This window comes from Topomyia yanbarensis, unplaced genomic scaffold (assembly GCF_030247195.1).
Source record: "Topomyia yanbarensis strain Yona2022 unplaced genomic scaffold, ASM3024719v1 HiC_scaffold_13, whole genome shotgun sequence".
Classification (NCBI taxonomy): domain Eukaryota; kingdom Metazoa; phylum Arthropoda; class Insecta; order Diptera; family Culicidae; genus Topomyia; species Topomyia yanbarensis.
In genome coordinates, this window is record NW_026683305.1 from 232,227 (window position 1) to 260,220 (window position 27,994).

The window sequence follows — 27,994 nt, forward strand, 5'->3', positions numbered from 1 at the left end:
TGAAGCAAATTGGTCTTTCGTAAGTGTCGCCTTCTAATGCGCCCACCTTGGCTAAAGAGTCCGCCTTCTCATTGCCCGCAATAGAACAATGTGACGGGACCCAAACCAAGGTAATCTGGTAAGATTTTTCAGATAAAGCACTCAGATATTCCCGTATTTTCCCCAGGAAATACGGTGAGTGCTTTCCAGGCTTCGCCGCACGGATGGCCTCAATGGAGCTGAGACTATCCGAAACGATGAAGTAATGGTCTGAGGGCAGGGTGTCAATGATCCCGAGAGTATACTGAATGGCAGCTAATTCTGCGACGTAAATTGAAGCAGGATCATTGAGTTTGAATGAGGCAGCAAGATTTTCGTTGAAGATACCGAAGCCTGTGGACCCGTCGAGAATTGATCCGTCAGTGTAGAACATTTTGGCGCAGTCGACTTGATGGTATTTGTTATAGAAAATATTTGGGACCACTTGTGGGCGAATATGATCCGGAATTCCACAAATCTCTTCCTTCATGGATGTATCGAAAAATACAGTTGGATCAGAAGTATCTAAGAGATGAGCACGGTTGACGTTATATGTAGATGAATTGATGTTCTGTGCCATGTAATCGAAGTACAAGGACATGAATCGGGTCTGAGAATTAAGCTCGACAAGCCTTTCGCAATTTGCAATCACCAATGGGTTCAGAATATCGCATCGAATGAGCAATCGATATGAGAGGTCCCAGAATCGATTTTTCAGCGGAAGAACGCCCGCCAGCACTTCGAGACTCATCGTATGGGTCGAGTGCATGCAACCCAAGGCAATACGCAAGCAACGATACTGGATTCGCTCCAGTTTGATGAAGTGTATGTTCGCAGCGGAGCGAAAGCAGAAACATCCGTACTCCAACACTGATTAGGTCTCCTGGATGGGCACCCCACCATGTTCCAGTTATTGTACGGAAAAAGTTGATCCTTTGTTGGCACTTCTGTTTCAGATACCTAATGTGACATCCCCAGGTACCTTTAGAGTCGAACCATACCCCGAGATATTTGAATGTTGAAGCCTGAGCAATAGTTTGATCCATTAATTGAAGCTGTAGTTGCGCTGGTTCACGCTTTCTAGAAAATACGACTAGCTCAGTTTTCTCCGTGGAGAACTCGATACCCAGTTGGAGAGCCCATGCAGACAAATTGTCCAAGGTATCTTGCAGTGGTCCTTGCAAGTCGACGGCTTTAGGACCTGTAATAGAGACCACACCGTCATCTGCAAGCTGCCTTAGCGTGCAGGAATTGACAAGACATTCGTCAATGTCATTCACGTAAAAATTGTAGAGGAGAGGGCTTAGACATGAGCCCTGGGGAAGGCCCATGTAGCTAAATCGTGATGTCGATAAATCGCCATGCGAGAAATGCATTTGTTTTTCAGACAACAGGTTTAGCAAAAAGTTATTTAAAATTGGCGAAAGACCATGCTGGTGCAACTTCTCATAAAGAATGTTGATCGAAACTGAATCGAAAGCCCCCTTAATATCCAAGAATACTGATGCCATCTGCTCTTTGTTAGCATATGCCATTTGAATTTCTGTTGAGAGCAACGCAAGGCAATCGTTCGTCCCTTTGCCTTTGCGGAAGCCAAATTGTGTATCTGACAGTAAGCCATTTGTTTCGACCCAATTGTCGAGCCGAAACAGGATCATTTTCTCGAACAACTTCCGGATACAGGACAGCATTGCGATCGGACGATACGAATTGTGGTCGGAGGCTGGTTTTCCTGGTTTTTGGATGGCGATGACCCTCACCTGTCTCCAGTCATGTGGGACAATGTTACCCTCAAGAAACCTATTAAATAAATTCAACAAGCGTCTTTTGGCAGAGTCTGGCAGATTCTTCAATAAGTTGAATTTAATTCTATCTGGCCCCGGGGCTTTATTGTTACATGATAAGAGAGCAAGTGAGAACTCCACCATCGTAAACGGTGTTTCGTTCGCGGTATTGTAAGGCGACGCGGCGCGGTAGATTTTCTGTGCCGGGGCGGAATCCGGACAAACCTTCTTGGCGAAATCGAATATCCAACGGTTTGAATATTCCACGCTCTCGTTAGTACTGTTTCGGTTTCGCATACGTCGGGCCGTGCCCCAAAGAGTGCTCATCGATGTTTCTCTTGTTAACCCGTCGACAAACCGGCGCCAGTAACTGCGTTTCTTAGCTTTCATTAAATTTTTCATTCGCTTTTCTAATATCGCGTACACTCGATAACTAGCAACTAACCCGTCGTTCCGGAAAGTTTTATACGCGGCAGCTTTCTCCGCGTACACGTCTGAGCACTCTTTGTCCCACCACGGGTTGGGAGAACGTTTTTGGGTGTTCACGTCGGGTACTCGTTTCGTCTGAGTTTGAATCGCGCTATCGAGAATCGAGTTGGACAAAAACTTATATTCTTCCTCCGGGGGAAGTATCTGTGTTGAATCGATAGTTTTGGATATCTCAGCAGCGTAGCTCTTCCAATCAATGTTTCGTGTGAGGTCATAGGGAACATTGATTGGTGTCGATGGTCTTGAACCAGTGGTGATTGCAATTACAATTGGTAAGTGGTCACTACCGTGGGGATCAGATATTACCTTCCACTTGCAATCTAACCGTAGTGATGTCGAGCATAAAGATATGTCCAGTGCACTTGCTTGCGCAGGTGGTCTAGGAATTCGTGTCATTTCCCCTGTGTTCAGAATTGTCATATTGAAGTTGTCACAAAGGTCTTGAATTGTCGAAGATCGATTATCGTCGTATAGACAGCCCCACCCCGTACCGTGAGAGTTAAAGTCTCCAAGAAGCAGGCGGGGCGAGGGAAGGTGTTCAATCACGTTGGAGAATCTTCGATATCCCATCATGGCCCTAGGAGGAATGTAAATAGAAGCAATGCAAAGATCTTTGCCTTTGATTGTTGTTTGACAAGCGACAACTTCAATGCCTGGCGTCGAAGGGAGGTTGATTCGATTGAAGGAGTAGCACTTTTTGATCCCTAAAAGTACCCCCCCATATGAGTCTTCTCGATCCAAGCGGATAATGTTAAAATCGTGGAAGTTGAGGTTTATATTAGAAGTTAGCCATGTTTCACATAGGGAAAATGCATCACAATGATTGTAATTTAGCAAGTGTTTTAATGAATCAATTTTGGGGATAATACTTCTGCAGTTCCACTGTAAAACAGTGATCAGATCCCTGATTCCGTCTAATAAGTTAGCCATCGAAGGATACGATCGCTGTAAGGAGGGGCCATTGTTCAGTCAACTGTTTTAAAAATGTTCTTACTGTTGGTAGAATAGCAACCAGCAAGCTTTTCATAGGATCGGTAATGTTGAAAGCTGTGAATATCCAGTCCACAATGTCAGAAAATTTAAGGAATCCCGTTTTAGGTTGAGTTTCTGACTGTAAAATTGGAGCACTTGGGATTTTTGGTGCCCCGGGGAGTGCTGGGAACTCCTGGTTGTATCTCAATTTCCCAAAACCAGGAGGTATTATCTTCGGATTTGTACCAGCCCTTCCAGTTGATGAATTATTTTTATTTTGTACCCTTGTTTGGGACAACCTAGGACCCTTACGAGGAAGTTCAGGTGAGTTTTGATTAGGTCTTTTCCTAGAGTTTCCAAGCGGAGCCAAAGAATGCCCCTCGCAAGGGTCGTTAGAGGCGTTATCGTCAGTTGGCAAGAGAGCGAATGGGTTTTCGGAGATAAGTGGAACAGCTCTTTTAAGCATTTCTGCGTAAGAGCGTCTGGAGCGATCTTTGGCGGATCGCTTCAGTTTATCCGCGCGAAGTTTGTACGTTGGGCATGTCAAAAGTGCATGCGGATTCTCCCCACAGTAAACACACTTCTCAGCAGGGCTACTGCAAGTATCATCCGCATGGCGTTCCCCACATTTACCGCACCGTTGCTTGTTGCTACAGTAGGTGGCCGTGTGACCTAGCTGCTTGCAATTGGAACAATTCATGACCCGCGGTACAAACAGGCGTACAGGTAGACGAGCTCCTCCCACTTCAACGTAGCTCGGAAGTGCAGATCCGGCGAAGGTTACGCGAAACGAGTCTGATGGATAGTAATTACCATCTTCGATGGACTTTGAGTGCAATTGCTTGCACTCCAAAATCTTAACCGATTGAAGGTTAGGGTCCTTAAAGCGGCCAGCCCCATCATTCATCAGATCATCGACAGTTAGACCCGCATCACTTACCACACCGTCGATCTCCACATCACGAGAAGGGATGTAGACGCGATACTCCAGCGTAAAGAGGCTATTTCTAACGATATCATTGGCCTGTTTCAAGTCAGTAACGACTACGCGCAGTTTGTCTGACTGAACCTTTTTAATCTCGGTTACGGCCGAGTAACGTTTTGTCAGCTCCCGTGCAACAGTTATGCTGTTTAACGGTTTATTTTTGGGCCGAAAGTATACCACCCAAGGACCAGCGGATCCATCCTGGTAAACCTTGACTCGGGGGGGCTGTGAGACATTGGGGGAAAGTGGGGGAAGTGGATCGACCATAACATTATCTGTCTCAGTATCAGATATACGTTCTTCTTCTTCATAATATTCCTCTTCGGAGGGTGATCCTTCTGTTTGTTCCATTTTGTTGCGGGAGCAACACGCTCGACCGCACTGTTTAACTTAAATCAAAATAAAAAATCAAAAGCAATAAAAAGAAAAAAATCGATAAGAAAAGTAAAAAACGAAACACTTCACCAGTTGGTTCCTGACGAGCTGGTAGGTGAATTGATCCTTCGTTTGTTTTATTCGTCACCCGCGTGACCTTCACACATTAGAGCTGATATAGCTCGTCTAAACAAAGCCGTCTTTCAGGCAAGAAAAATGTTTAGTAACGCACTTCACTGCACTACTTTAACTGATATCGCAGGTAACAATTATCACTCGCGGGACTGTTTATTAGTAATGCTTTACTGCAGCCTCTGCCACAGCAAGCACCTTCGTACCACCGAAAAAACTAAACCACACCGGAGAGAACAAAAAGCACTTGTTTCCCGGTACAAAGTTGGGTTACGAATGAGGCTAAATTGTTTAGTATTAATAAAATTTCAAAATTTCTGCTAAATTTGCATTTTGGACCACTGTGCATTGTTCGTTCGTCCTTAAGTTAACTGCAGAATTTTAAAAAAATCGAAATTTTTAATTGGTCTAAAATGTACTTTAGAGACTTGAAAATGATATGTCAAAAAGTCGAAGGCGACATTGATTGTTAAGTGTACACATTTCTAATTCTGCCGCAATGTCTCATATGTATACTATATGCGTGCTGAAAACTTTAACCGCGTTTATCTCGAAACCACATTGTTTGAGCTGACCGGAACAACTCGAACAAACAATGATTTTTGATGTTTTGAAATTTTCACCACATTTTCAAAATTGATTTCCCCCGCGACGTGCGCAGTATTTTATTTTTTTATTGGTTATTTTTTTAATCAACAATCTTGTGTCGATTTTTATGATATTTTCAGCGTTTTATCACTAAAAAGAGCGCCATTTCGCGAAAAATCAAAAAATCCTACGCACGTCGCTTGCTCTTGTTATGAGAAATCGAAAAAACTTTAGTTTTGAGCTCTAGATTACAAATTACGGGAGATAGGTTTCCCGCCGTGGTCCCTTTCCAAAAAGAGGCGTTTACGGGAAAAGGCTGCACGGCCGCCATCTATACTATATAAATCCCATTTTACAAGATCTCGATTCACCTCTTTATTGCGCCCAGAAAAATTCCTGATTAATGCCTAATTCTTTGTGTTCTACAGTGATACCTTAAAAACTAACCTAACATTTCGTCAACAGAGCGGAAGAAAAAATTAGAGACTCAATTTTGAAACCATAGTAATCGCTCAAATTAAAAATGAACGATTTATTTCAATAAATTACACTACTTTACAAATAAAAATAAAGAACTTCAACATTCGAACACCATTTCTGATATAAAATTGTGTGCTGAATCGGAAAATGAAGTCCAAAAAATTTACAGTAGAACAGTTTTCGAGTAAAAAATGAATTTCGCCTTTAAAATTAAAAGTACGTTCAGTAAAATCCAAATATCGTTGGTTTTGTGCATCGATATGAAATATCATCATGTTGAATTAGAGGTAATTGAACACACTTTCAGTCTTTGCAACATTTTGTTTCAGTGCGACGTTATTTACGAGTTTATTAAACTTTTTCAAAAAAATTTCTCATTTTTTGAAGACAAATGAGCGTTTGGTCAAGATTTTGGGCAAGCTAAGGCAATCCAAAAAAATATATTTTTATTGGAAATTAAACTTGCTAATAACCAATGAAAATAAGCCCTGATTAGTTTAAATCGGATGGAAATTTTGAAAGTTATTCAATTTTTTGTACAATTGGATTTTTGAGATTTTCTGGGTCAACTTATTGAACCGTACTATGCTATATTTCACCCTAAGGAGAAAAAAATTCTCATCAGGGCGAAATTTTTTGGTAAAACCAGTCTTTATACATGAAGGGCATAAATCCTAACTTTTTAGTCATGGGTACGATTCCAATAAAAAGTTAGTGTCTACTTCGCATAGGCCTGCTAAGCCAAGACAATTTCCGGCTTTACTGTGTCTTATCGGCATAAACAGAACTTCTGCTTGGACGGGACATCACGTTTGACCAGTTGTTCGATTAAAACACAATGTGTGTTTTAGTTTTAGGAATTTAGCGTCAAACCGGCGCTAATCTATGCCGATAAAAAGTTTGTGTCGGTTTCTGATGAGACGAAGTCGAAACGCACCCATGACTAAAAATTATTGAACCGTCTCGCCACGCGATCCCATTTTTTTCTTGGGTTTGTTTCGCATTATATGAGGTATTCTCTATTTGAACTCTGTTAAACAAATAAAATAAAGAACTTTGAGCGAATTTAATTCGGAATAATATTTAGCCAAATCATTCTCGACTTCTGATAACAGTAATTTCAGGTTCAATGGAGTGTATTACATAAAAGAACACCCTTATGCTACAAAATTCATATTATTATCCCATTCGAGAAAAACTTATAAATTCAAGTTTAAAGCAACAAAAACAAATAAAAAATGTACCTACTTCTTCAGACACACTTCAGAAAGTCAAGTCCGCTTCAAAATAGAAAAACAAGTTCTATATATATATATATATATATATATATATATATATATATATATATATATATATATATATATATATATATATATATATATATATATATATATATATATATATATATATATATATATATATATATATATATATATATATATATATATATATATATATATATATATATATATATATATATATATATATATATATATATATATATATATATATATATATATATATATATATATATATATATATATATATATATATATATATATATATATATATATATATATATATATATATATATATATATATATATATATATATATATATATATATATATATATATATATATATATATATATATATATATATATATATATATATATATATATATATATATATATATATATATATATATATATATTAACCACACACTGGAGTATTCCGGAAATCTGGTTGCCCGGCAAATAGGACACTTTTCAACCGATTATAAAAACCTGTCTTGCAAGGTGTCAAACTTCATAATTTTGCGCAACCAGTGAACTGGAGAACATTTTAGGGTTTTTGGTCAAACTGGATACACCCCGGAATATTCCGGAAATCTGGTCCCTCCGGCGAAGAGGACAAGTTTCGACCAGTTTTAAAACCTGTCATGAAATATGTCATACTACAAGATTTGTTTGCATTACATTTCTAATTTAGTATATTGGGTGTTCAGCCACAAGTGATGACTTTTCATCCCTATAGTATACATGATTCGGTTAATTAATATTAAGATGCTTTCACAGTTAACCCTCTAGCGTCCAAATTTTTTTTGGCTTCAAAAAACTTTCGTAGGTGAGCTTCGTGATGAGAAAAACGAAAATAATGTTAATAACTTTTGTAAGTAATGAATTTTTCATTAAAGCATTAAAATAAGTAGGCCGCCTAGAGGCGGTGTTGGGCACCTGGGCGAATAAAAAACAAAAACTTTTTTTCTTCTAGTTACTTCAACATAAGCGAATACAGATGGTTGCTTATATTTTGGGCTTCATCAGAACGCAAATTGCCTAAACTGTAAGGAGTATTTCTCCAGATATTGACTTCTTATTTATCCAGGGTCCAGGGCCTGTCCTGGTTCATGTGTTATCTTTTTAAACTAGGAAGATCGTGTAAAAGAGAATACGTTGCATAAAAAGAGCAGACTGTGGGCTAGAGTGACAGGAAAAAAATGACCCCTATCGGCCCATGCCTGAGTCGATTCCTAGTCCCACCAGGAGTACTTGCTCCAAATTTGAAGCAAATCGGACAAGTCTAGCTACCGGACCAACGTGCCTGAAGTTTGTATGGGATTTTTCGACAATTTACATGGGGAAAACCCACTAACTCGCATTTTCGCCGCTAGGTGACACTATATGCATCATATTATCACTGAAAGTGAAAATAAGAAAGTTAATTTAATTGCCTACAAATTTGTTGAAGACCGCTAGTAAAAGGCTTTGGTAAAAGAAGTTATTAAACTTTTAACGAAGTGATGTCTGAGTCAGTTTTGCATGGGGCCTAGCAGTACATGATTGTGGATCAGTACTTGATTCGCACGAACAAAACATTTTTTTGAAATAATGGTTAGGTTTAGGTCAATAGTATGTGCGGAAGATTTATAGTAAGTAATACGAGTCATGTTTTGGTTAGAAAATTTTACTTCCACATTTTACCGCATAGATGGCGCCAACACTAACTTTTTAACGGAAAGAGATAGACATTAGGTGTCTTCCACAAAGTTGTAGAGCAAGCATTTAAATAATCCTTCCGAACATCTCGATATTCTATCTCACTTCTATGAGAAGTTAGTGTTGGCGCCCTCTGTGCGGTTACAGGTGGAACTAAAATTTTCTAACCAAAATATAACTCGTATTATATACTACAATTCTTGTGAATATACTATTCAGCTAAATGTAACCATTATCTCACAAAAATGTATAGTTGGTGGTAATCGAGTACCGATCCACAACTATGCGCTGCTAGGCTCCATGCAAAACTGACTCAGACATCACTTCGTTAAAAGTTTAATAACTTCTTTTACCAAAGCCGGATTGACTAACAGTCTTCGACAAAGTTGTAGGCAATTAAATCATTTTTCTTATTTTTACCTACAGTGATAATACGATGCATATAGTGCCACCTTGCGGCGAAAATGCGAGTTAGTGGGTTTTCTCCATGTAAATTATTGAAAAATCCCATACAAACTTCAGGCACGTTGGTCCGGTAGCTAGACTTGTCCGATTTGCTCCAAATTTGGAGCAAGTACTCTTGGTGGGACTAGAAATCGACTCAGGGGTGGGCCGATTGAGTTTTCAAAAATTCGTTATTTTTCTGAGCACTCTACTGTGGGCTGCATCTCTAAATTTTAAATATGTGACCCGGAAATCTCGCCAAGACTATACGCGTGAGATGTCTTTTCAATAAAACTGCAAATCAAACGTTACTTGTTATTATTTTGCAGCCTCACCCTTCCGGCATTTTAAATTCGGCGCACACTTCGTATCCAAAAGCGAATTTTCGAAATTCTTCAGGTGAAAGTCCGAACTAAAAACCTGGTTTAATCCACCTAGTGGTGCAATTGTGTCTTTCTCATTTGTCCAAACTACGATTCCATGGCTGTTTATTTTCAATACAACGGTGGAAATGAATATTACATATTCAGTACGATTTGCACATACAGTCGGGTCTCCTACAACGCGAATTCCTACAACGCGGCTTCCTACTGCGCGGATTCCTACTGCGCGGTACCCGCGTTGTAGGATACCCATAGCTTATGGGATTTCGACTAATTGGGACTGTGGCCGATTATTTCGTCCGTGTCAACATGTAGTGCCATACTTTCTTTGGCAAAGTTGTTGTACTCACTTGGGCCTACAACTTAGTGTAATTGGGTATCCAATTAGTTGAGAACTATGCCGCCAGGGGTGTTATGAAGAGAGAGTAAATAAATCGAAATTCTCGTCGTAATTTCGACTATCATCAAATGGATTCAATGTCAAATATATCAAGACCCTGATTATTTTGAAAGGTGGTGTCTTCGGGAAATTTATAAAAGAAGTCCAGAGCTTCTGGATGGTAGAAAGTATAACTCGCAATTACCCCACCAGGCGGCGCTAGTGCCAATGCAAATATTCAACACATTTTAAAATAATTCTATATCTCAACAACGTGATTAGATAGACTAGTACTGTCCTCAACAAAGTTGCTCGAGAGGTCGAGGACTACCCAACGGTGACAGATTAGTTTGGAATATTCTCACTATGCGGCGCTAGTGAGCGTAGAAGCTTTCAACATATGGTAGATTATGATGTATCTCAAAAGTCCAATAACTTGGAAAAATGATGTTTTCGGCGAAGTTCTCGAGGAGGTCAAAGGCTACTGGATTATGGATAGATTAAACTGGAATGGACCCGTCAGGCGGCGCTAGTAAGCATTTTCTTTCAAAGCATGTATCTCGAGATCATGATCATTTGGAAGGGTGGTGTCTTCGGCAATATTTATAGGCAGGTCGAGCTCTGCCCTACGGCGACCAAATTAGTTCAGAACTCGCCCACTAGATGGCGCTAAAGAGAATGAAACTTTCTCAACATTATAGATATATTTCTAAAGTCTGATAATTTTGGAAAACGCTGTTTTTGGTAAAGTTCTCCAGGGAGACAAGTGCTGTTTGACAATGTATAGGAAAATTTCGATTTTACCCACTAGGTGACGCTAGTGAGCACGAATTTTTTCTTTAAATTTCTGCATCTCAATATAAAGGCAGTTTAGAAGGGTGGTGTTTTCAACAAAGTTTCTAGAGAGGTCGAGGACTACCCAACGGTAACAGATTAGTTTAGAATACTCTCACTATGAGGCGCTAGTGAGCGTAGATGCGTTCAGCATGGAGTAGATAATGATATATCTCAAAAGTCTAATAACTTAGAATGATGGTGTTTTCGGCAGAGTTCTTGAGGAGGTCAAAAGCTACTCGATTATGAATAGATTAAAGTTGAATGGACCCGCCGGTTGGCGCTAGTGAGCATTATTTTTCATATCCTGTATCTCGAGATCATGATCATTTGGAAGGGTGGTAATATTCATAGACTGGTCGAGCTCTGTCCTAAGACGAACACATTAGTTCTGAACTTGCCCACTAGGTGTCGCTAATGAAAATAAAACTTTCTCAACATTATATATTTCTAATGTCTGATAATTTAGGAAAACGCTGTTTTTGGTAAAGTTCTCCAGGGGGACAAGTGCTGTTTGACAATGTAAATAATATTTTGAATTAACCCGCTAGGTGACACTAATAAATACGCATTTCTTCTTTCAATTTCTGCATCTCTATATAAAGGCAGTTTGGAAGGGTGGTATCTTCGACAAAGTTGCTTGAGAGGTCCAGAACTACCCAACGATTAGTTTAGAATACTCTTACTATGCAGCGCTAGTGTGCGCAGACTTTTAAGACCTGGTAAATTATGATACATCTCAAGAGTGTAACTTAGAAAGATGGTGTTTTCGGCAAAGTTCTTGAGGAAGTCAAGGGCTGCTCGATTATAGACAGACTGAATTGGAATGGACCCGCCAGGTGGCGCTAGTGAGCAAGATTTTTTCAATTTTTATTTCTCGGGATCAGGATAATTGGGATGAGTGGTATCTTTGGCAAAATACATCGACAGGTTGAGTTTTATCTTACTGTGATCAGATTAGTTCAGAACTCACTCATTGCTAGGGAAAATACAACTTCTACTACGTAGTAGCTTAAGTCTATAGTTTGATAATTCATGAAAATGGTGTTATCAGATTAACGTGGATTTCAGTTACTGGGTGGCATTAGAAAGAAAAAAATAATTTACGTATTTTAGCACCTCAAAATCATGACAGTTTAGAAGAAGGCTTTCTTCAGTGAAATTCATCGGTAGTTCTAGAGCTGTTTGATGATGGCAGATTGGTTTTGAATACTCTCACAATGCGCCAGAGAATGGGTTGATGAATTTATCCTCTTATTCGTTTTGAGGCTACTTCAGAAATTTGAATAATATTAACAAGAATCAGAGCAGTAAATAATCTATTCATAATCGAGTAGCCATTATTCTTCCTCAAAAACTTTTCCGAAAACAATTTTCTAATTTAGTTGACTTGTATTTGTATTTGTATAAAATGTCCAACTAACAATTTGTCTAAAAGAACTAAACTAAACTAAGTTGAACTAAACACAATTAAACTAGTGACAATACACGACGACGAAACTGCAAAGAATTCATGACGAAGTCGAAAATTTCAGCAAACTCGTTGAAGCGACGACTCATTGCCACACAATTGGACAATTGCAGCGTAGTTAGTGCTGCGCATTTCAGAATGCAGCAGGGCTCGTGGGCGAAGAGAACGGGTAGGCGCGTAGAGGCTGATTTGCGCTAGTAGCTCCGGATCATCATATTCAGCCAGCAGAATCTTTGACACGAAGGTAGCCTGGACTGCATATATCCGATGTGTTAATGTATTAAGTACTAAAAGACGACAACGGTCCTCGTACGGTGACAGATTTAATGGATCGTTCCACGGTAATTCACGTAACGCATATCGTATGAATTTACGCTGGACTGCTTCGATCCTAAGGCTCCACGTTGCTTGATAGGGGCACCAAACGACATTTGCAAATTCCAACTGCGGGCGCACCAATGAGCAATAAATCTGCCTTGCAACACAGAGGATCCCGAAATTCACTGGAAATTTTGAAAATAAATCCCAGTAATTGATTGCCTTTGTCGATGGGCGCAGAGACGTGATGAGTATACGTTAGCTTTTCATTAAGAATGGCTCCTAGATCCTTCACGTGGTCAACGCGTTGCAGCTGAGTTGCTGCGATGTTATAGTTGAAGGTAAGCATATTTCTCGTACAAAAATAGCTGATGACAAAACATTTTGCAACACTAAGGACCATCTTGTTTCTTACACACCAGCTATAAAAGGTGTCGATAAGATGCTGTAGCTCACGGCAATCGGCTTCATTTCGTATAACAAGAAAAAAATTTAAATCGTCGGCAAAAAACAGCTTTCCTCCACGCCTTAGAACGAAAACTGCATCGTTCACGAACAGTGAAAAAAGCAGTGGACCCAGCGTACTACCTTGAGGAACTCCGGAAGTGTTGATAAAGGATTCTGAAACAATATATCCAATTTGAACAACGACTTCACGGTGTACAAGGTAGGATCGAAGCCGATGGCAGAATCTAGTAGAACACCCTAGCTTATCAAGCTTTGTTATCAGTATCTCATGATTAACTCTATCAAAAGCTGCCTTTAGATCACTGTAAATAGTATCCACCTGCAATTTCTTAGACAATTGTTCCGTGAAAAATGACGTGAAGCAGACGAGATTCGTCTCGACCGAACGTCCGGGGAAAAATCCGTGCTGAGATGTACTGATGTAGTGTCGACAAGCAGAAAATAACGCTTCGTTGATGATTGATTCAAATACTTTAGATTCGACTCCAAGCGAATTGACTCCGCGGTAGCTCACCATGTTGCATCTGTCACCCTTCTTGAATACCGGGAACATTACTGAGCGTTTCCAATCCTCAGGAAACGTTTGCTGCTGAAGCGATAGGTTAAAAATATATGCAAGTCCGAACTTTTTTTTCAATACAGTTGAAGGTAACATTTTAAAGTTACATGAAAACAACCAAGATATGATTCAGCTATATAGTTTAATCAACAGACCCTATGGTTGAAATATATTTTAGTTGCTTTCATGTAACTTTCAAATGGTTTACAATATCGCCTTGATGTCAAAGAGAAAGTTACAGGAAAGTTTATGGGCCTTTTGAAAAACCTATTATTGTTGATGGACTAACTTATGAAAAGGTCGTAATAAAACAAAATAATTGTGCTGTTAAAACAAAAGTTAAACTATCTCGAGAACTACTACATTTCAGAAAAATTTTGTGAGAAGCATTTCGATTTAAAATGGCGTTTAGAATCATATTCAAAAAGAAAATTGTATTTTTGACTGCAAATAGTAAGAATTATTAAAAAAAATGTCAAAAGTTGTTGTTAGGAAAACTTTTTTATTGAAAGCTTCTCCAGGATCCAAATACACTAAAAAAGTTGCTTTTATGTCTTTAAAACGATAAACATTAAATTTTTGACATTTTTTGATGGGGTAACGCGAATAACCTTTAAAAAGAGCATAATTACACGAATTAATTGTTTTTGAAGTAGAAAAATTTCAAATATCTCGAAAACTATCGCATTTTGGAAGATTTTTGTTAAATGCATTTTGATTTTAAATGGTGCTTAGAATTATATTCTGTAATAAAATTACAATTTTGTATGTCAATTAGTATGAAATTTAAAAACATGTACGAAGCTATTGTTAGAAAAACTTTTTTACCGATTTTTTCTCCATCATGCAATCACAATCAAAATGTTTCTTTTCTCTTTAGGTTTTTGGTAACAAAATATAAAAAATTTAAAAAAATGGGTTTTTTCGCAATTTAAATTTTTATCATAAATTTTTGTTTTTTTGAAAAATGACAACATTTTTTTCATTGTATATTTTTTTCGGACAGAAGTATTCATTCCCTGTAACTTGTTCTCAGATAGTTTTGCTGTATAAAATACAGTAATCGAACAAAAAAAATTTGAAATTCATGCACGTAGAAACGTTTACGCCCTTTTGAAAAATTACTCTTGTATCAAAATATTGCAATTGCCAGAGAATATCATGGAGATTCATACAGCGAACACACCTGCAAGGTTTCGTTCGAATCGACGATGGTCATATTTTGCGGTCGGCCGGTTTCTAATGGAATCCCTCTAATGTCACCAAGAACACGTGCTTACTCGCGTAACCTAGCAATTACCAGACTTTAAAAAAGATCTATAATATTCTGAAAATTTCATCATCGTTAGCGCCGCCTAATAGGTGAGTTCTAAACTAATCTGTTCACCGTATGGCAGAACTCGACCTGCCGATGAATATTACCAAAGACATCACCGTTGCAAATTATCATGATCTCGAAATACAGAATATAATATATACTTGCTCACTATCGTAACCTTGCGGGTCCATTCCAAGTTAATCTATCCATGATCGAGTAGTCCTTGAGCTCTTCAAGAACATTGCCAAAAGCGCAACCATTAGACATTTGAGATATATCACAATCTACCACATGCTGAGAGCATGAACGCTCACTAGCGCAGCATAATGAGAGTATTCTAAACCACCCTTCTAAACTACCTTTATGTTGAGATGCAGAAATTGAAAGGAAAAATGCGTACTCACTAGTGTCACCTAGCGGGTAAAATCGATATTTTTCTATACATTGTCAAACAGCACTTGTTCCCCTGGAGAACTTTACCAAAACAGCGTTTTCCTAAATTATCAGACATTAGAAATATATAATGTTGAGAAAGTTTCATTTTCATTAGCGACGCCTAGTGGACAAGTTCAGAACTAATGTGTTCGCCTTAGGACAGAGCTCGACCTGTCTATGAATATTGCCAAAGACACCACCCTTCCAAATGATCATGATCTCGAGATACAGGATATGAAAAATAATGCTCACTAGCGCCAACTGGCGGGTCCATTCAACTTTAATCTATCCATAATCGAGTAGCTTTTGACCTCCTCAAGAACACCATCTTTCTAAGTTATTAGACTTTTGAGATATATCATTATCTACTCCATGCTGAAAGCATCTACGCTCACTAGCGCCTCATAGTGAGAGTATTCTAAACTAATCTGTTACCGTTGGGTAGTCCTCGACCTCTCTAGAAACTTTGTTGAAAACACCACCCTTCTAAACTGCCTTTATATTGAGATGCAGAAATTTAAAGGAAAAATTCGTGCTCACTAGCGTCACCTAGTGGGTAAAATCGAAATTTTCCTATACATTGTCAAACAGCACTTGTCTCCCTGGAGAACTTTACCAAAAACAGCGTTTTCCAAAATTATCAGACTTTAGAAATATATCTATAATGTTGAGAAAATTTCATTCTCTTTAGCGCCATCTAATGGGCGAGTTCCGAACTAATTTGTTCGCCGTAGGACAGAGCTCGACCTGCTTATCAATATTGCCAAAGACACCACCCTTCCAAATGATCATGATCTCGAGATACATGCTTTGAAAGAAAATGCTCTCTAGCGCCGCCTGGTGGGTCCATTCCAGTTTAATCTATCCATAATCCAGTAGCCTTTGACCTCCTCGAGAACTTCGCCGAAAACACCATTTTTCCAAGTTATTAGACTTTTGAGATACAGCATAATCTACCATATGTTGAAAGCTTCTACGCTCACTAGCGCCGCATAGTGAGAATATTCCAAACTAATCTATCACCGTTAGGTAGTCCTCGACCTCTCGAGCAACTTTGCTGAAGGCAGTACTAGTCTATCTAATCACGTTGTTGAGATATAGAATTATTTTAACATGTGTTGAATATTAGCATTAGCACTAGCGCCGCCTGGTGGGGTAATTACGAGTTATACTTTCTACCATCCAGAAGCTCTGGACTTCTTTTATAAATTCCCCGAAGACACCACCTTTCAAAATAATCAGGGTCTTGATATATTTGACATTGAATCCATTTGATGATAGTCGAAATTACGATTAGAATTTCGATTTATTTACTCTTTCTTCATAGCACCCCTGGCGGCATAGTTCTCAACTAATTGGATACCCAATTACACTAAGTTGTAGGCCCAAGTGAGTACAACGACTTTGCCAGAAAAAAGTATGGCGCTACATGTTGACACGGACGAAATAATCGGCCACAGCCCCAATTAGTCGAAATCCCATAAGCTATGGGTATCCTACAACGCGGATTCCTTTTTCACGCCCCCAGTTAATCGAGTAGAAGGAGACCCGACTGTACATACAATGAATCGACAGCCACGATCTTGAGATGCTATGTGTCGACACTGAAACATCGCTTAAAACCAGCGGCGGATCAAGAAAGAGGATCCGGGGGTCCGGACACTGCCGAAAATTTTCAACTTGTTGCGAAATTTAAACTAGTTTCAATTTTAAAGTAGCAACCCCTCACTGGATACTCCTACCTACGCCTAAAAAGTCGAAAAAAAATCGCCGGGATTAGGTCGACGACTTTTAGAGTGATTGCATAACCTTTCTATATGAGAAAGGCAAAAAGCAAAAAATAACAAATTTTGTGTGTGGTTACGTATATTACATGTACGGCTAGGGATATCCCGATCAGAACGACATAACAGAAAGCTATCAAATTTATATCTCATGTTGATTTTTATTACTCACTGTGTTATTTTTGTGATATCCCTATCAGCAAGGCAAGCAAACTTATATCAAGATTATATCTTCTGGTGATATCATTGAACTACTAATATGACATTAATGTACGCATATAACGATGATGTTATAATATATTACATATTCTTTCACAATTATCTATGAACGATAAATAACTGTAAACTGTAAAGCGGGCAAATGACCAGTTGGTTAAAGCCCCAATAAACAAATCAATCGATCAACTGTGAATGATTGTTATATTACACAAATGATCGTCTATTTGCTAATACGCTGAACTATTTGTTATGGTTTAGTCAAATGATTCTATAAATAGACTGTACAATAAAATTAATCTCATATCCGTAGGTCCTTGCTGCTTTCGTTAGATACTTGTTCCTGAGTCCTTTTAATAACTGTGCTCTTACAAAACGTTCTTGATCCGCCATGCTATAACCGCACAATCTAACTTTTTCCAACAATCTAGCATGGAAGAAAACGGCTGATTCCTCAGTCTCCTGCTTCATATTAGAGAACGCTACATGTTCCGCAGATTTGTCCGTCATAACATAACGTCGTTCTTTACGAATATCTTATAGCAGTTTGGCTCACTTAATTTCGGGCGTAACTTAGCAGCTCGGACAATGCCTTGAAGTTAGTCTCCCATCGTCAAAAACAGTAGCTGCGAGCATTGAACTGGATCGTTAGCATTTCCTAGCGAAGCCGCTATCTCTTTTCCATGTACTTATTCCAGGATTCCTACATCTTATTCGATACTATTCCACTGGGAAATGGTTTAATGTGATCCCATCTGATAATCGAAGAGGGCCCAACAGCACGACTAACATGTTCTTGAGTATTATTCCAATCTTTGTCAACATCATTCTGCGCAACAGTATCTGGAGCAATCGTTGATGTCCCTGGACGATCATACTTGCTTAAAGCCGGGGTCAACGCTGCCAAGCTTTTTTCCATGCGCTCGATTCTCTCCAGCGTTTCCAATTTGTCACCTGGTCCACAATTGGTTGTCCCCGTCTGAATCTATCGATAATGATGAGGGGCCTTCACTTGACAGGCTGGAATCGAAGCTGTCGTTCAGAACATCGCCCTCGAGACTTCCGTTGTTGAGTGTTTGTTCGACGCGTTCGTTTGAGCTCACTGACTCCTGTTCTATAACGTCACCGTCTTCGGCAACCCGGACATATCTTCCTTCACTTGCCATTGATTTTCGCTTTGTATGTCGTTTATTCGAAAAAAAGAAAGCGAAATCACCTGCAATTTAATTGCATTGAAAAATCAAAATCATTTTACGGCGATTATCACACAACTTAATTTTTAATGATACCAGCTGTTATCCGAACAGTACATATTCACAGCCGAGCCAGCACGTTTTTTCGATTTTCTTTTTGATCAGTTCAATTTTAGTATTCCTTGTATTTCGATACTAATTAAAACCACTTCGTCCCGAAGCGTTTCGTCTGGAGTCGTCCCGCAACATCCAGTTAAATTACTCATTACGAATGTTCCATTCGTTTTTTTAAGGCTCTAAATCAAGCATGCTTCTGCACCGGTAAAACTATCAATCGTCTCGAACCGATAGTTTATCACTTAAAGGCTATCATTCTGAGGTCGTCCAGCATTCAGGAATGATTCATTTTTACAAAACGTCCCGTTTCGTAACTTTTGCGAATAATTTTCTCTTTATCGAAAAGGAAAAAGAACGGCTGACCCAGCTCGCGCATTACTCGTCACCTTGGAAACCGCACAAAAAGAAAATAACTGCTTTTCAGTAGCACGTGTTGGGAATAACACTTTTTTGCAGTTAATAACGAATGCTGGGTGATTCCTGCTTGTATCATTGAAAGTACTTCGGTTTAATCCAGATTCCATGTTCGTAGTAAAATATTACGATACTGGCAGGATCGCCAATGTTGGGACTTCGAATACTTGCAGGGAATCACTCAGCAAACCACTGAAGTAAACCTGGAGTGCGTGTTACCTGCTACGCAGCAAATTGTCGAAAGAGGCCGAGTGATTTGCGGAACCGCTCACTTGCCAGCGTGTAACCGAAAAGTCTCCACTCAAGTCTACCGACAAGTAGGCTGTGAAATCTTCATAATCTGTATCGCTTTATTCGTTCACCGCCGCCGCGCTTCTAAATAAATCGAGGAAGGTATTCAACTACCCCACATGATATATTGTAAATATCATCACGGAAAACATTGAGAATTCAAAGCATGACCCCCGACGACAGCAGTTATGTGTAAAGCAATCTAAATTGAAGAGATTGGTTGTTGATTTCATTGCGCTTTGTTACGATCTCTTCCAATGGAATTGCACTTCGCATTGCAATTCTATAGAAAACAACTTTTTAATGTACAAAAACCAAGTATCACAATTATTAAATGGTGTACTTATCGATGCTATACAATATACAATAAAGGCGATACCAATAAGCTGCTTAAAATTATTCCATGAAGTAATTTGCCATTTCAAAAAATCATTCATTTGTATGAGTATGATAGAAAAACTTACCTTGGCCAAATGTAAACTCCTGAAACTTCAAAGCCGTAATGCCAAGCACCGAAGTAGGCACCTTGATTTTTTGGACCCGTGCAAACACCATGACCATGTGCTTTATTATCTTCCCATCCACCACAGAATGTACCGCCATCCTCAAAGTCATAACGGCCCCCGCTTATTTTTTGATTGCTATTAAATCCAGCGGGATTTGCTACAACTTGTTGTGGAGTGCTACTGGCCATATTTGCATTATTTTTTTAGTAACACTGGTGTATAGGCCAAACAATATCACAAAACGACAAACAAACAGTAACGTAGTGGTTGATTTTTCTGGTCTTGTAACGAACTCGATGATGATAATGACGATACTTCGACTTCATGTGATGTATATTGCATGTTTCCATCAAATCATTCACACAAAATATCGACTATGTGCATTTTTGAAACACCACAAACTTATACAGTAAATATCAATCAGTCGCTAATTTCGAATTTGCTTCAAAGCACACTTTCTTTTATTCTAACCTATTTCACGAATTGAAATAATACCACAACATACCACAACAAATGTTGTCGAGTTTAGTTTTCTAATTCACTCGGCTAAGGTGAATGACCAAATGGTTAAAGTCCCAATGAACAAAACAATCAAACAATTCACTCGGTCAGCGTTCATGATACATCAAACGCGTTGAACTCATGTAGAAGCTGCTATTTTCAATTTCGCCAGTATTCATTAACTGATACTGGATTAATTATGTATGCATGTCAATCAATTCTCATCCGCGTTTCGCCTTTGTGATATTACATGAGCAAAATCTACATTTTTATCCGAATGCATGGGAACGCGTATTTGTTGGCTTGCCAATCTGTGTCGAGTACACGATTACTATTATGTTTCCCGGTATACATGTGTGAATGTACATACGAGGTGCAATTGTACAGATTACCCGAATAGTACACTCAGTATTAAAAATAACTTTGTCTCAACAAAATTTTAACTCACTACCACTATCAACACAACAACTGTAATATATTTCTTTTCGTTTTCCCGTTCAAGACACGTCCGTCTCTCTAAGCACCTTTCTCTAGCATATAGGTAGATCCGTTGAGTGTTACCTACATCATTCTAATCATAACACATTTTTATATGATTAACACAACAAGAATATTTTATCTGTCCAGGTTTACTGAAAGTTTATATGTACTAGGAAGAAACACTCTACTCAATAGCAAAATCCGTTTTACTACAATGAATAACATTGGACAACATTTTTGTTTATCAGTATGTACGATAGATTACCCACGTTTTACATTTCTTATACGTGAAATGTATAGGACTCGCTCAAACCTAGAAAACTGCATTCATGAATGTGTTAGGATTTCTATCATTCCCACTAGACGCGACTACAGTTCCAAATTCTAACGGTGAAATGAGACAATTCTTACACATATCAGTGTTGGATAATTCATTACAGTGAAAACAGTGAAATTCTCATGTTTGAGCGCAACGAAAACACGAATCGAGTGCCCCTATTGTTACGCTACCATTTGACTCAATGCGTTAAACAAAGATGGCAGACACTGCTCTAACCAACGGCTTCAAATGGGTAGCGTGATAATAGAAACATAGCAATAATGGGCCCATCACCCTAGTTGACGAAATTCGAAATGCTGCATCCTCAGAAATCTATCCGGTGATAACGGAAGTCAAATGATACACATAAGTAGAATGCCGCAGTATAAGTAATCACAAATCGCGACAGTAAAGTTGTTGTTATTAGTCTCCAATTCTCCAATCTACTCTGGGCAGTCAAAAGTATTTGTGGGCAGCAGAGATGATGCTTATAGAGATGCGCGAAGACTGCATCCAAAAGTTCCAATCGAACCCAAAGGAATGGTTCCAAACGAGCAATGTAAACAGGAGCGGATCCAGAAAAAAAAATTCGGAGGGGGTCCAATATTTCGACTTTGAAATGTTCATTGTACAATACGTTTAATACCTTTAATACATTTCATTAAAATCGGTTTTGGTAATCGAATATGGTTTGGAAAGATTTTGAACTTGGAATTAAAATTTCTATTTTAAAATTTCTCAAGAAGTTAAAAATTTGGGGGGGGGCTCTGTACCCCCTGGATTCGCCACAGAATGTAATCAAATATGGCGGATTAAGGAAGCAACGCGTGGGGAGTATTGAGATAGAAATAAGAAATATATGCAATCATGTTTACCTACGAAGAGTGTAAACTTTATATACATACATACTAAATAACTTTTATGATACAAATAGAATACGAGTAAATTTAAACACATTAAAAATTACAAAGCCATTGATCGACTGTCTAACCCCTCATTTTATAAAGCTGGTAGATGCAAAGCCAGAACATAATAAACCTATCGACTAGTATTCTCCTAATATCGTGACATTCGTCATCAATTTTACTTTTGAATGGTATTAGCAAAGTAGCCATCTCTGCAGAAATATTGCTATTACTCATCAACTGCATTTTCGATATATCCTCTCTAGTGCAACGAAAAACATGTACACAGCCTCAGTAACGTAAATCACGTTACCGAGTTGCATAATGGAGTATTCAGCGAAAAATTTAAAAAAAAGGAATTCATTAAAACTACAAGTCACTCGCTGTTTGCACAAAACTCCTGGTTACTAAAACTAGCAGATAAAATCCGTGCAGCCAAATTCACGGTTTTTCTCACCGCGGGCCTTTGGTGGACAGGGCAGTCGGGTGCATGACAAAAAGTTTATGGGTTAGGGGAGCCCGGGGCTAGTTGGCGGTTGGGGTAAGTTGGCGGAACCCCCTTTTCTCCGTTTCTATTAGACATAAAGCACTGTCTCTCGTTGTGTACCTCAAGTAATGTGAAACGCATTATCCAATGTGTTTTTGTTGCGAAACATTATGTTTTGTAGAAGCTGTGGGCAATATTGTGTTTTTGAGCATACTTTGTAAATTTTGATAATTTTAAACATTTTGGATTATTTAAGGTGGTTTTCAATCTATTCCCCGAACGAATATATTTTTCGATAGTGCGTGAAAATAGCTTTCAGCATCCGTATAGATAATATACCTATTAAAACCCAAAAATAATTTTATAAATCCTTTTTTATAAAATATGCGGTTGGGGTAAGTTGGCGGTAACGCACACGGGGCAAGTTGGCGGTACTACTTATAGTGCAAAAATAGTCATCATATATTTTTATTTCTGGAATTCACTCCAAAGTAAGAGAAACCTTTTTTTGTATCTCTCGTCAATGCAGGGGACAATTATTTCAGTCAATCGCCTGAAGAATTTCGAAAATTTGCTTTTGAATATGGAGTACGTGTCGAAGTCAAAGTGACGGGGTATTGAGACTGAAATATAATGAAAAGTGTCGAATACTATACAGTTTTAATGAAAAGACACTCGGTACTTTTCATATGGACCACTTATGTAATTGTATTTCCATTGGATTGCTTATTTACTGGCAGTCCGCCAACATACCCCATACATACCGCCAACTTACCCCGAGGCAGGGGTAAGTTGGCGGGGTCTCCGCGTCACATATTTTTGTCTCTAGAAATGAAGACAACGTATCAAACATTTTAATAAAATTCAAAGATGTTGCCAACAGTCTACCCTTTCATGTAACGTGTTCTATTTTGCAAGATCTACAAAATTCAAAGCGGTAAAAAAGGAAAACTGAAAACACCGCCAACTAACCCCGGTCTCCCCTATATTGAAACGGGAGCGCAAGTTTGAAAAGTAAATACAGAACACTAGATTAGAATTGCCGCTGGTGTTCCTATTGTTTTCGCTTCGAAGCATGTTTATTTTGTTTTCGGTACATGTGTGTCAAAATATCGCACGTCTCTCTGGTAAAAGTCTTTGGTCCACATTCTTGGTACACGCAGAAAAATTTCGCTTGTTTGTAACAACAAACTGTTTTGTTGAGGTTCAAATTTGTAAAATGCAGAGTTTGCACATTTTTCATTTCTGTCTCTTTTATACTGCTGTGATGTTAATGCATTCAAGACCGAAAATGTCCGATGCATAACATGATGTAAAATTTGCTATGAATCAAATTTCTAAGTGGCATACTATTGTGAAGTTGATGTAAGCCGAATGAATTTCAATAGATTTCAATAGATATTTATGCATGACAGATAATTTTTATGTGCTGTTCAAAATTGCAAAATATCATGCGTGAAATCGATATATTCAATATAGCGATTTTTCTCGGTGTAAATTTTCGACTGTTATTGTTATGAAATGAAAGAGTTTGTATATGCATTCGTGATTCGCTGGTTGGGCCACAGCCTTGTCCAACTAAGGGCATGTTCAGGAGCGTTTTATTTTGTATAGGAGTTTCAAAGTAGAACTGGAACTGAAACATTCACATCCCCAGCAGAGCGTAAAAAAGGAAAACTGAAAACATCGCCAACTAACCCCGGTCTCCCCTATATTGAAACGGGAGCGCAAATTCGAAAAGTAAAGTTTTATAATTTCGAACAGTTTTGTTTCAAAATTTAAAACTGTTATACGACTCCGTTCTATTTGTTGCTGATTTTAAAACACGTTTAGAACTGTGTTTTAAATACATGCAAAGTTTTTAGCACAGACACTTAGACCCGATAGGCTGGGGGGAAATGTATTTGAATGCAGTAACGCTGAATGAATGGCGAGACATGAATTTTAAACTGAATAGAACATCCGGTAAAACTGCTGCTGGGGACAGCAAGTTCTAGTTTTAAAATTTTCAGTTTCATATAGTAGAACTGTTAAAATTATGAATCTAGAACTGAAACACTGCTGTGCATGCTCTAACGAATTTGATTCGCTAGTTGGACCGACTGACAAATGCCAAAAATAGTGATGTCTGATTTTTGCAAATAACCGATTTTACCCGTTAATCGAATAATTCTTGAGAGCTTGAATTTTTTATTTATTTTATTTGTTAACGACATTTCCTTCATTCTAAAAAATGTAAAAGTTCTTATATATGCTAATGATATGAAACTATTTCTAGAAATAAGAAATGGTGAAGACTTTCAGACATTTCAAAACGAAGTAAATATATTTTATAGATGGTGTAATAAAAGCCTTCTGAAACTGAATGTAAAAAAATGTAATTCCATAGCATTGAGTAGAAAGAATAATATACAGAACAATAGAATCTTATTGCGAAATCAACAAGTAGAAAAGTGTAACAGAATAAGAGATCTAGGAGTTATTATAGATTCCAAAATAACATTCATAGATTATTATAACACAATAATTAACAAAGCTAACAGCACACTAGGTTTTATTAAACGCTTCAGCTATAATTTCCAAGATCCCTACACAATAAAAACATTATATGTAGCCTATGTGCGTTCAACACTAGAATATTGTAGTATAGTTTGTGTCGCCTTTTTCAGCAACGCATGCAAACCGGATAGAATCAGTACAAAAGCAGTTTTTGATGTTCGCTCTTCGTAAACTAGGTTGGACTGGACTACATTTGCCATCTTATGAAGCATGGTGCATGCTAATTTACATTCAAACCTTGAAAGATTTACATTCAAACCTTGAAAGATTTACATTCAAACCTTGAAAGATTTACATTCAAACCTTGAAAGATCTATGGTATCATTTGTAAACGACATTGTACACATCGTATTGATTCAATCGAACTATTATCGAAACTAAATTTTTATGCTCCTTCTCGACAGCTACGTAACCGCAGCATCTTTTGTACAATTCATCATCGCACTAATTATGCCAAGTTTGGCCCTTTAAACCAAATAATGAATATTTACAACAAGCATGGCGAAAGCATTGACTTCACTATGTCGAAAACAAAACTTAATCAGCAGTTTAAAGTAAACCAAAAATTTAACTAGTGTTAAGTTAGTTTAATAATTATTGTAAGAAACCGGTCTACATCTGATTGACGACTTGAAATAAATAAATAAATAGATTAATTCATTCGATTAATCGACCAAGATAATCGATTAAAATCAATAATCGATTATTTGGTAAATCATAGTTTGTCACCCAATAAACCTGTTTAAATCCACCTAGCGGTGTAATTGTGCCTTTCTCATTTATCCAAACTAAGATTTAATGCCTGGTTACGTTCAATATAACATTGTGGAAAGGTCTATTACATTCTTATCACACTTGATATGCATATATAAGTGCACGATCCTGATAAGCGACATGTCGATACTGACATACTTGAAACAAACAAAAATATAATATTTATATAGCATAATCAGCGTGAGTTCAATGTTGTCTTCATGTTATCGTCATGTTGAAGAAGGGAAGGGATCAGGCATTGTAATTCTCTCTCACTCACGCGAGAAGAAGCTTATCCGAGGTCCAACTTTTCCGAGATAAGATGAGTCGCAAAATTCTCCGTCTCCACAAATAGCGTGAGAATGATATTCCGGATAAAATTTATTTGACTTTTTCCTTCTCACCGGAGAAGGTGATAAAATTTTAATTTTGTGGAAATCAATTAAAACTTCAAAAAAATACACTTAATTACAAAGAAAAGCGGCGAAGAAATATGGACGACAGGAAAGCAGTGAGCGAATGAAGAATACCGTGACAAACTCATTCTCTCATTCTTCGGCTGTTTTATTTATCCGGAGAAATAACACGTTGAATTTATCCGGAGAAGTTGTGTGAGTGCCAATAACTTTTCGTGTGAAAATGTGAGTTTTTATTGTCGCAGTAGCAAGCTATCCGGGCGCATTTACTCATATGAGCGATAAATGCAATGCCTGGAAGGGATATAATTAGTGGTAGGGGGAGGATGCGTCGGGAATCATCTAACTTATTTTAGTATACGGGCTGGATGAGGGGAATGCAGAAGGAAGGTTGGTCTGAGAGAGAGAGGGTGGGTTGGTTAGAGAAGGGATGGTGAGAGGTAGGAAGTGGAGGAGTAGATGGAGGGTTCAACACCGAATTTCATATTATACCTTCCATTTGAGACTAGATTAGTGAAAATTGGTTCAGTCATCACCGAAGTGGCTTTAGATCTAAAATATGCCCGGAACCCCGAGACTTCCGGAATTATCGATAGTGGATAATATATTCTAATAATCTTTGATTCGCCATTAGTGATCTAGGCCTGCGAATCGAAGTAATTTGATGTTTATTTCAATAGATTTTAAATCTATGAGGTATTACGATTGTACCGGTTTATATGAGAAATTCCTATGTGACCGCAATAACCAACCTGAAACTCAGGAACTAAAAGTCAAAAATGAATGAAATTCAATAGCAGTCATTGGGAGTACTATATCTTTCATTTGAAATCAAGTTTGTAAACATCGGTTAAGAGTTTGCTGGAAAATAGGTGTGACATTTGCTCAGGAACATGGCGAGTTCCCAGGGGGCATCAAGATCCGTCTTAAATAACCAATTTGGTCAAAACTACTTTAATTGGTCATTAGCGATCTAGACCCGCAAATGCTAGTAATGTTGAACGTATTTGAATAAGTATTACATCATTCGGACATCATAGGGTTACCAGTTTCTATGGGAATTTGCTGTGTGACCACACCCTTCAACCCGTAACTCCGGGACCAGAAGTCCGCAACTGAGTTTGTGCAAATCGGTTCAGCCATCTCTTATGAAATTGAGTGACATTATTTGACACACACATACATACACACAGACATTTTGCGATCTCGACGAACTGAATCGAATGGGATATGACACTCGGCCATCCGGGCCTCTGTTGGAAAATCGATTTTTGGAGTGATTGCATAGCCTTTCTTTACATGAGAAAGGCAAAAATATAACTTTTTCAAATAGCATTATCTTCGATTAGAGCAGATAAAATTAAATAAGGTTGCTGTCATATGAAACAGTGTGCTTTGTAGTATAGATTACCAAAAAGTGGTAAATAAGATATACTTTTTACGTCTTGCAATATTTATTCAAAAAACCTGTTTTAATCCACCTAACGGTGCAATTATGCCTTTCTCATTTCTCTAAAGTATGGCACGGAGGCTTTTTATATTCAACATAATTGTGGAAATATCCATTACATTCTTAGTACACTTTGCACTTATACACAAGATGATGGGGTTGAAAGGGAGGG

General features: G+C 38.1%; 1 protein-coding gene across 10 annotated transcripts in view; it reads right to left on the minus strand.

Annotated features, from left to right (window-relative positions):
• LOC131694739 (junctophilin-3-like) overlaps positions 1–27,994 on the minus strand; it is a 180,310-nt gene that overhangs the window by 108,669 nt on the left and 43,647 nt on the right. For 4 of the 10 annotated variants that reach the window (XM_058983223.1, XM_058983220.1, XM_058983221.1 and 1 more), the window contains exon 2: positions 19,911–21,024. In XM_058983223.1, coding sequence (XP_058839206.1) covers positions 19,911–20,140 — 230 coding nt within the window. In that variant the 5' untranslated portion in view covers positions 20,141–21,024. Of the gene's footprint in view, positions 1–19,910; positions 21,103–27,994 lie in introns of all 10 variants that reach the window. The other 6 variants (XM_058983228.1, XM_058983229.1, XM_058983225.1 and 3 more) reach the window with 3 other exon arrangements.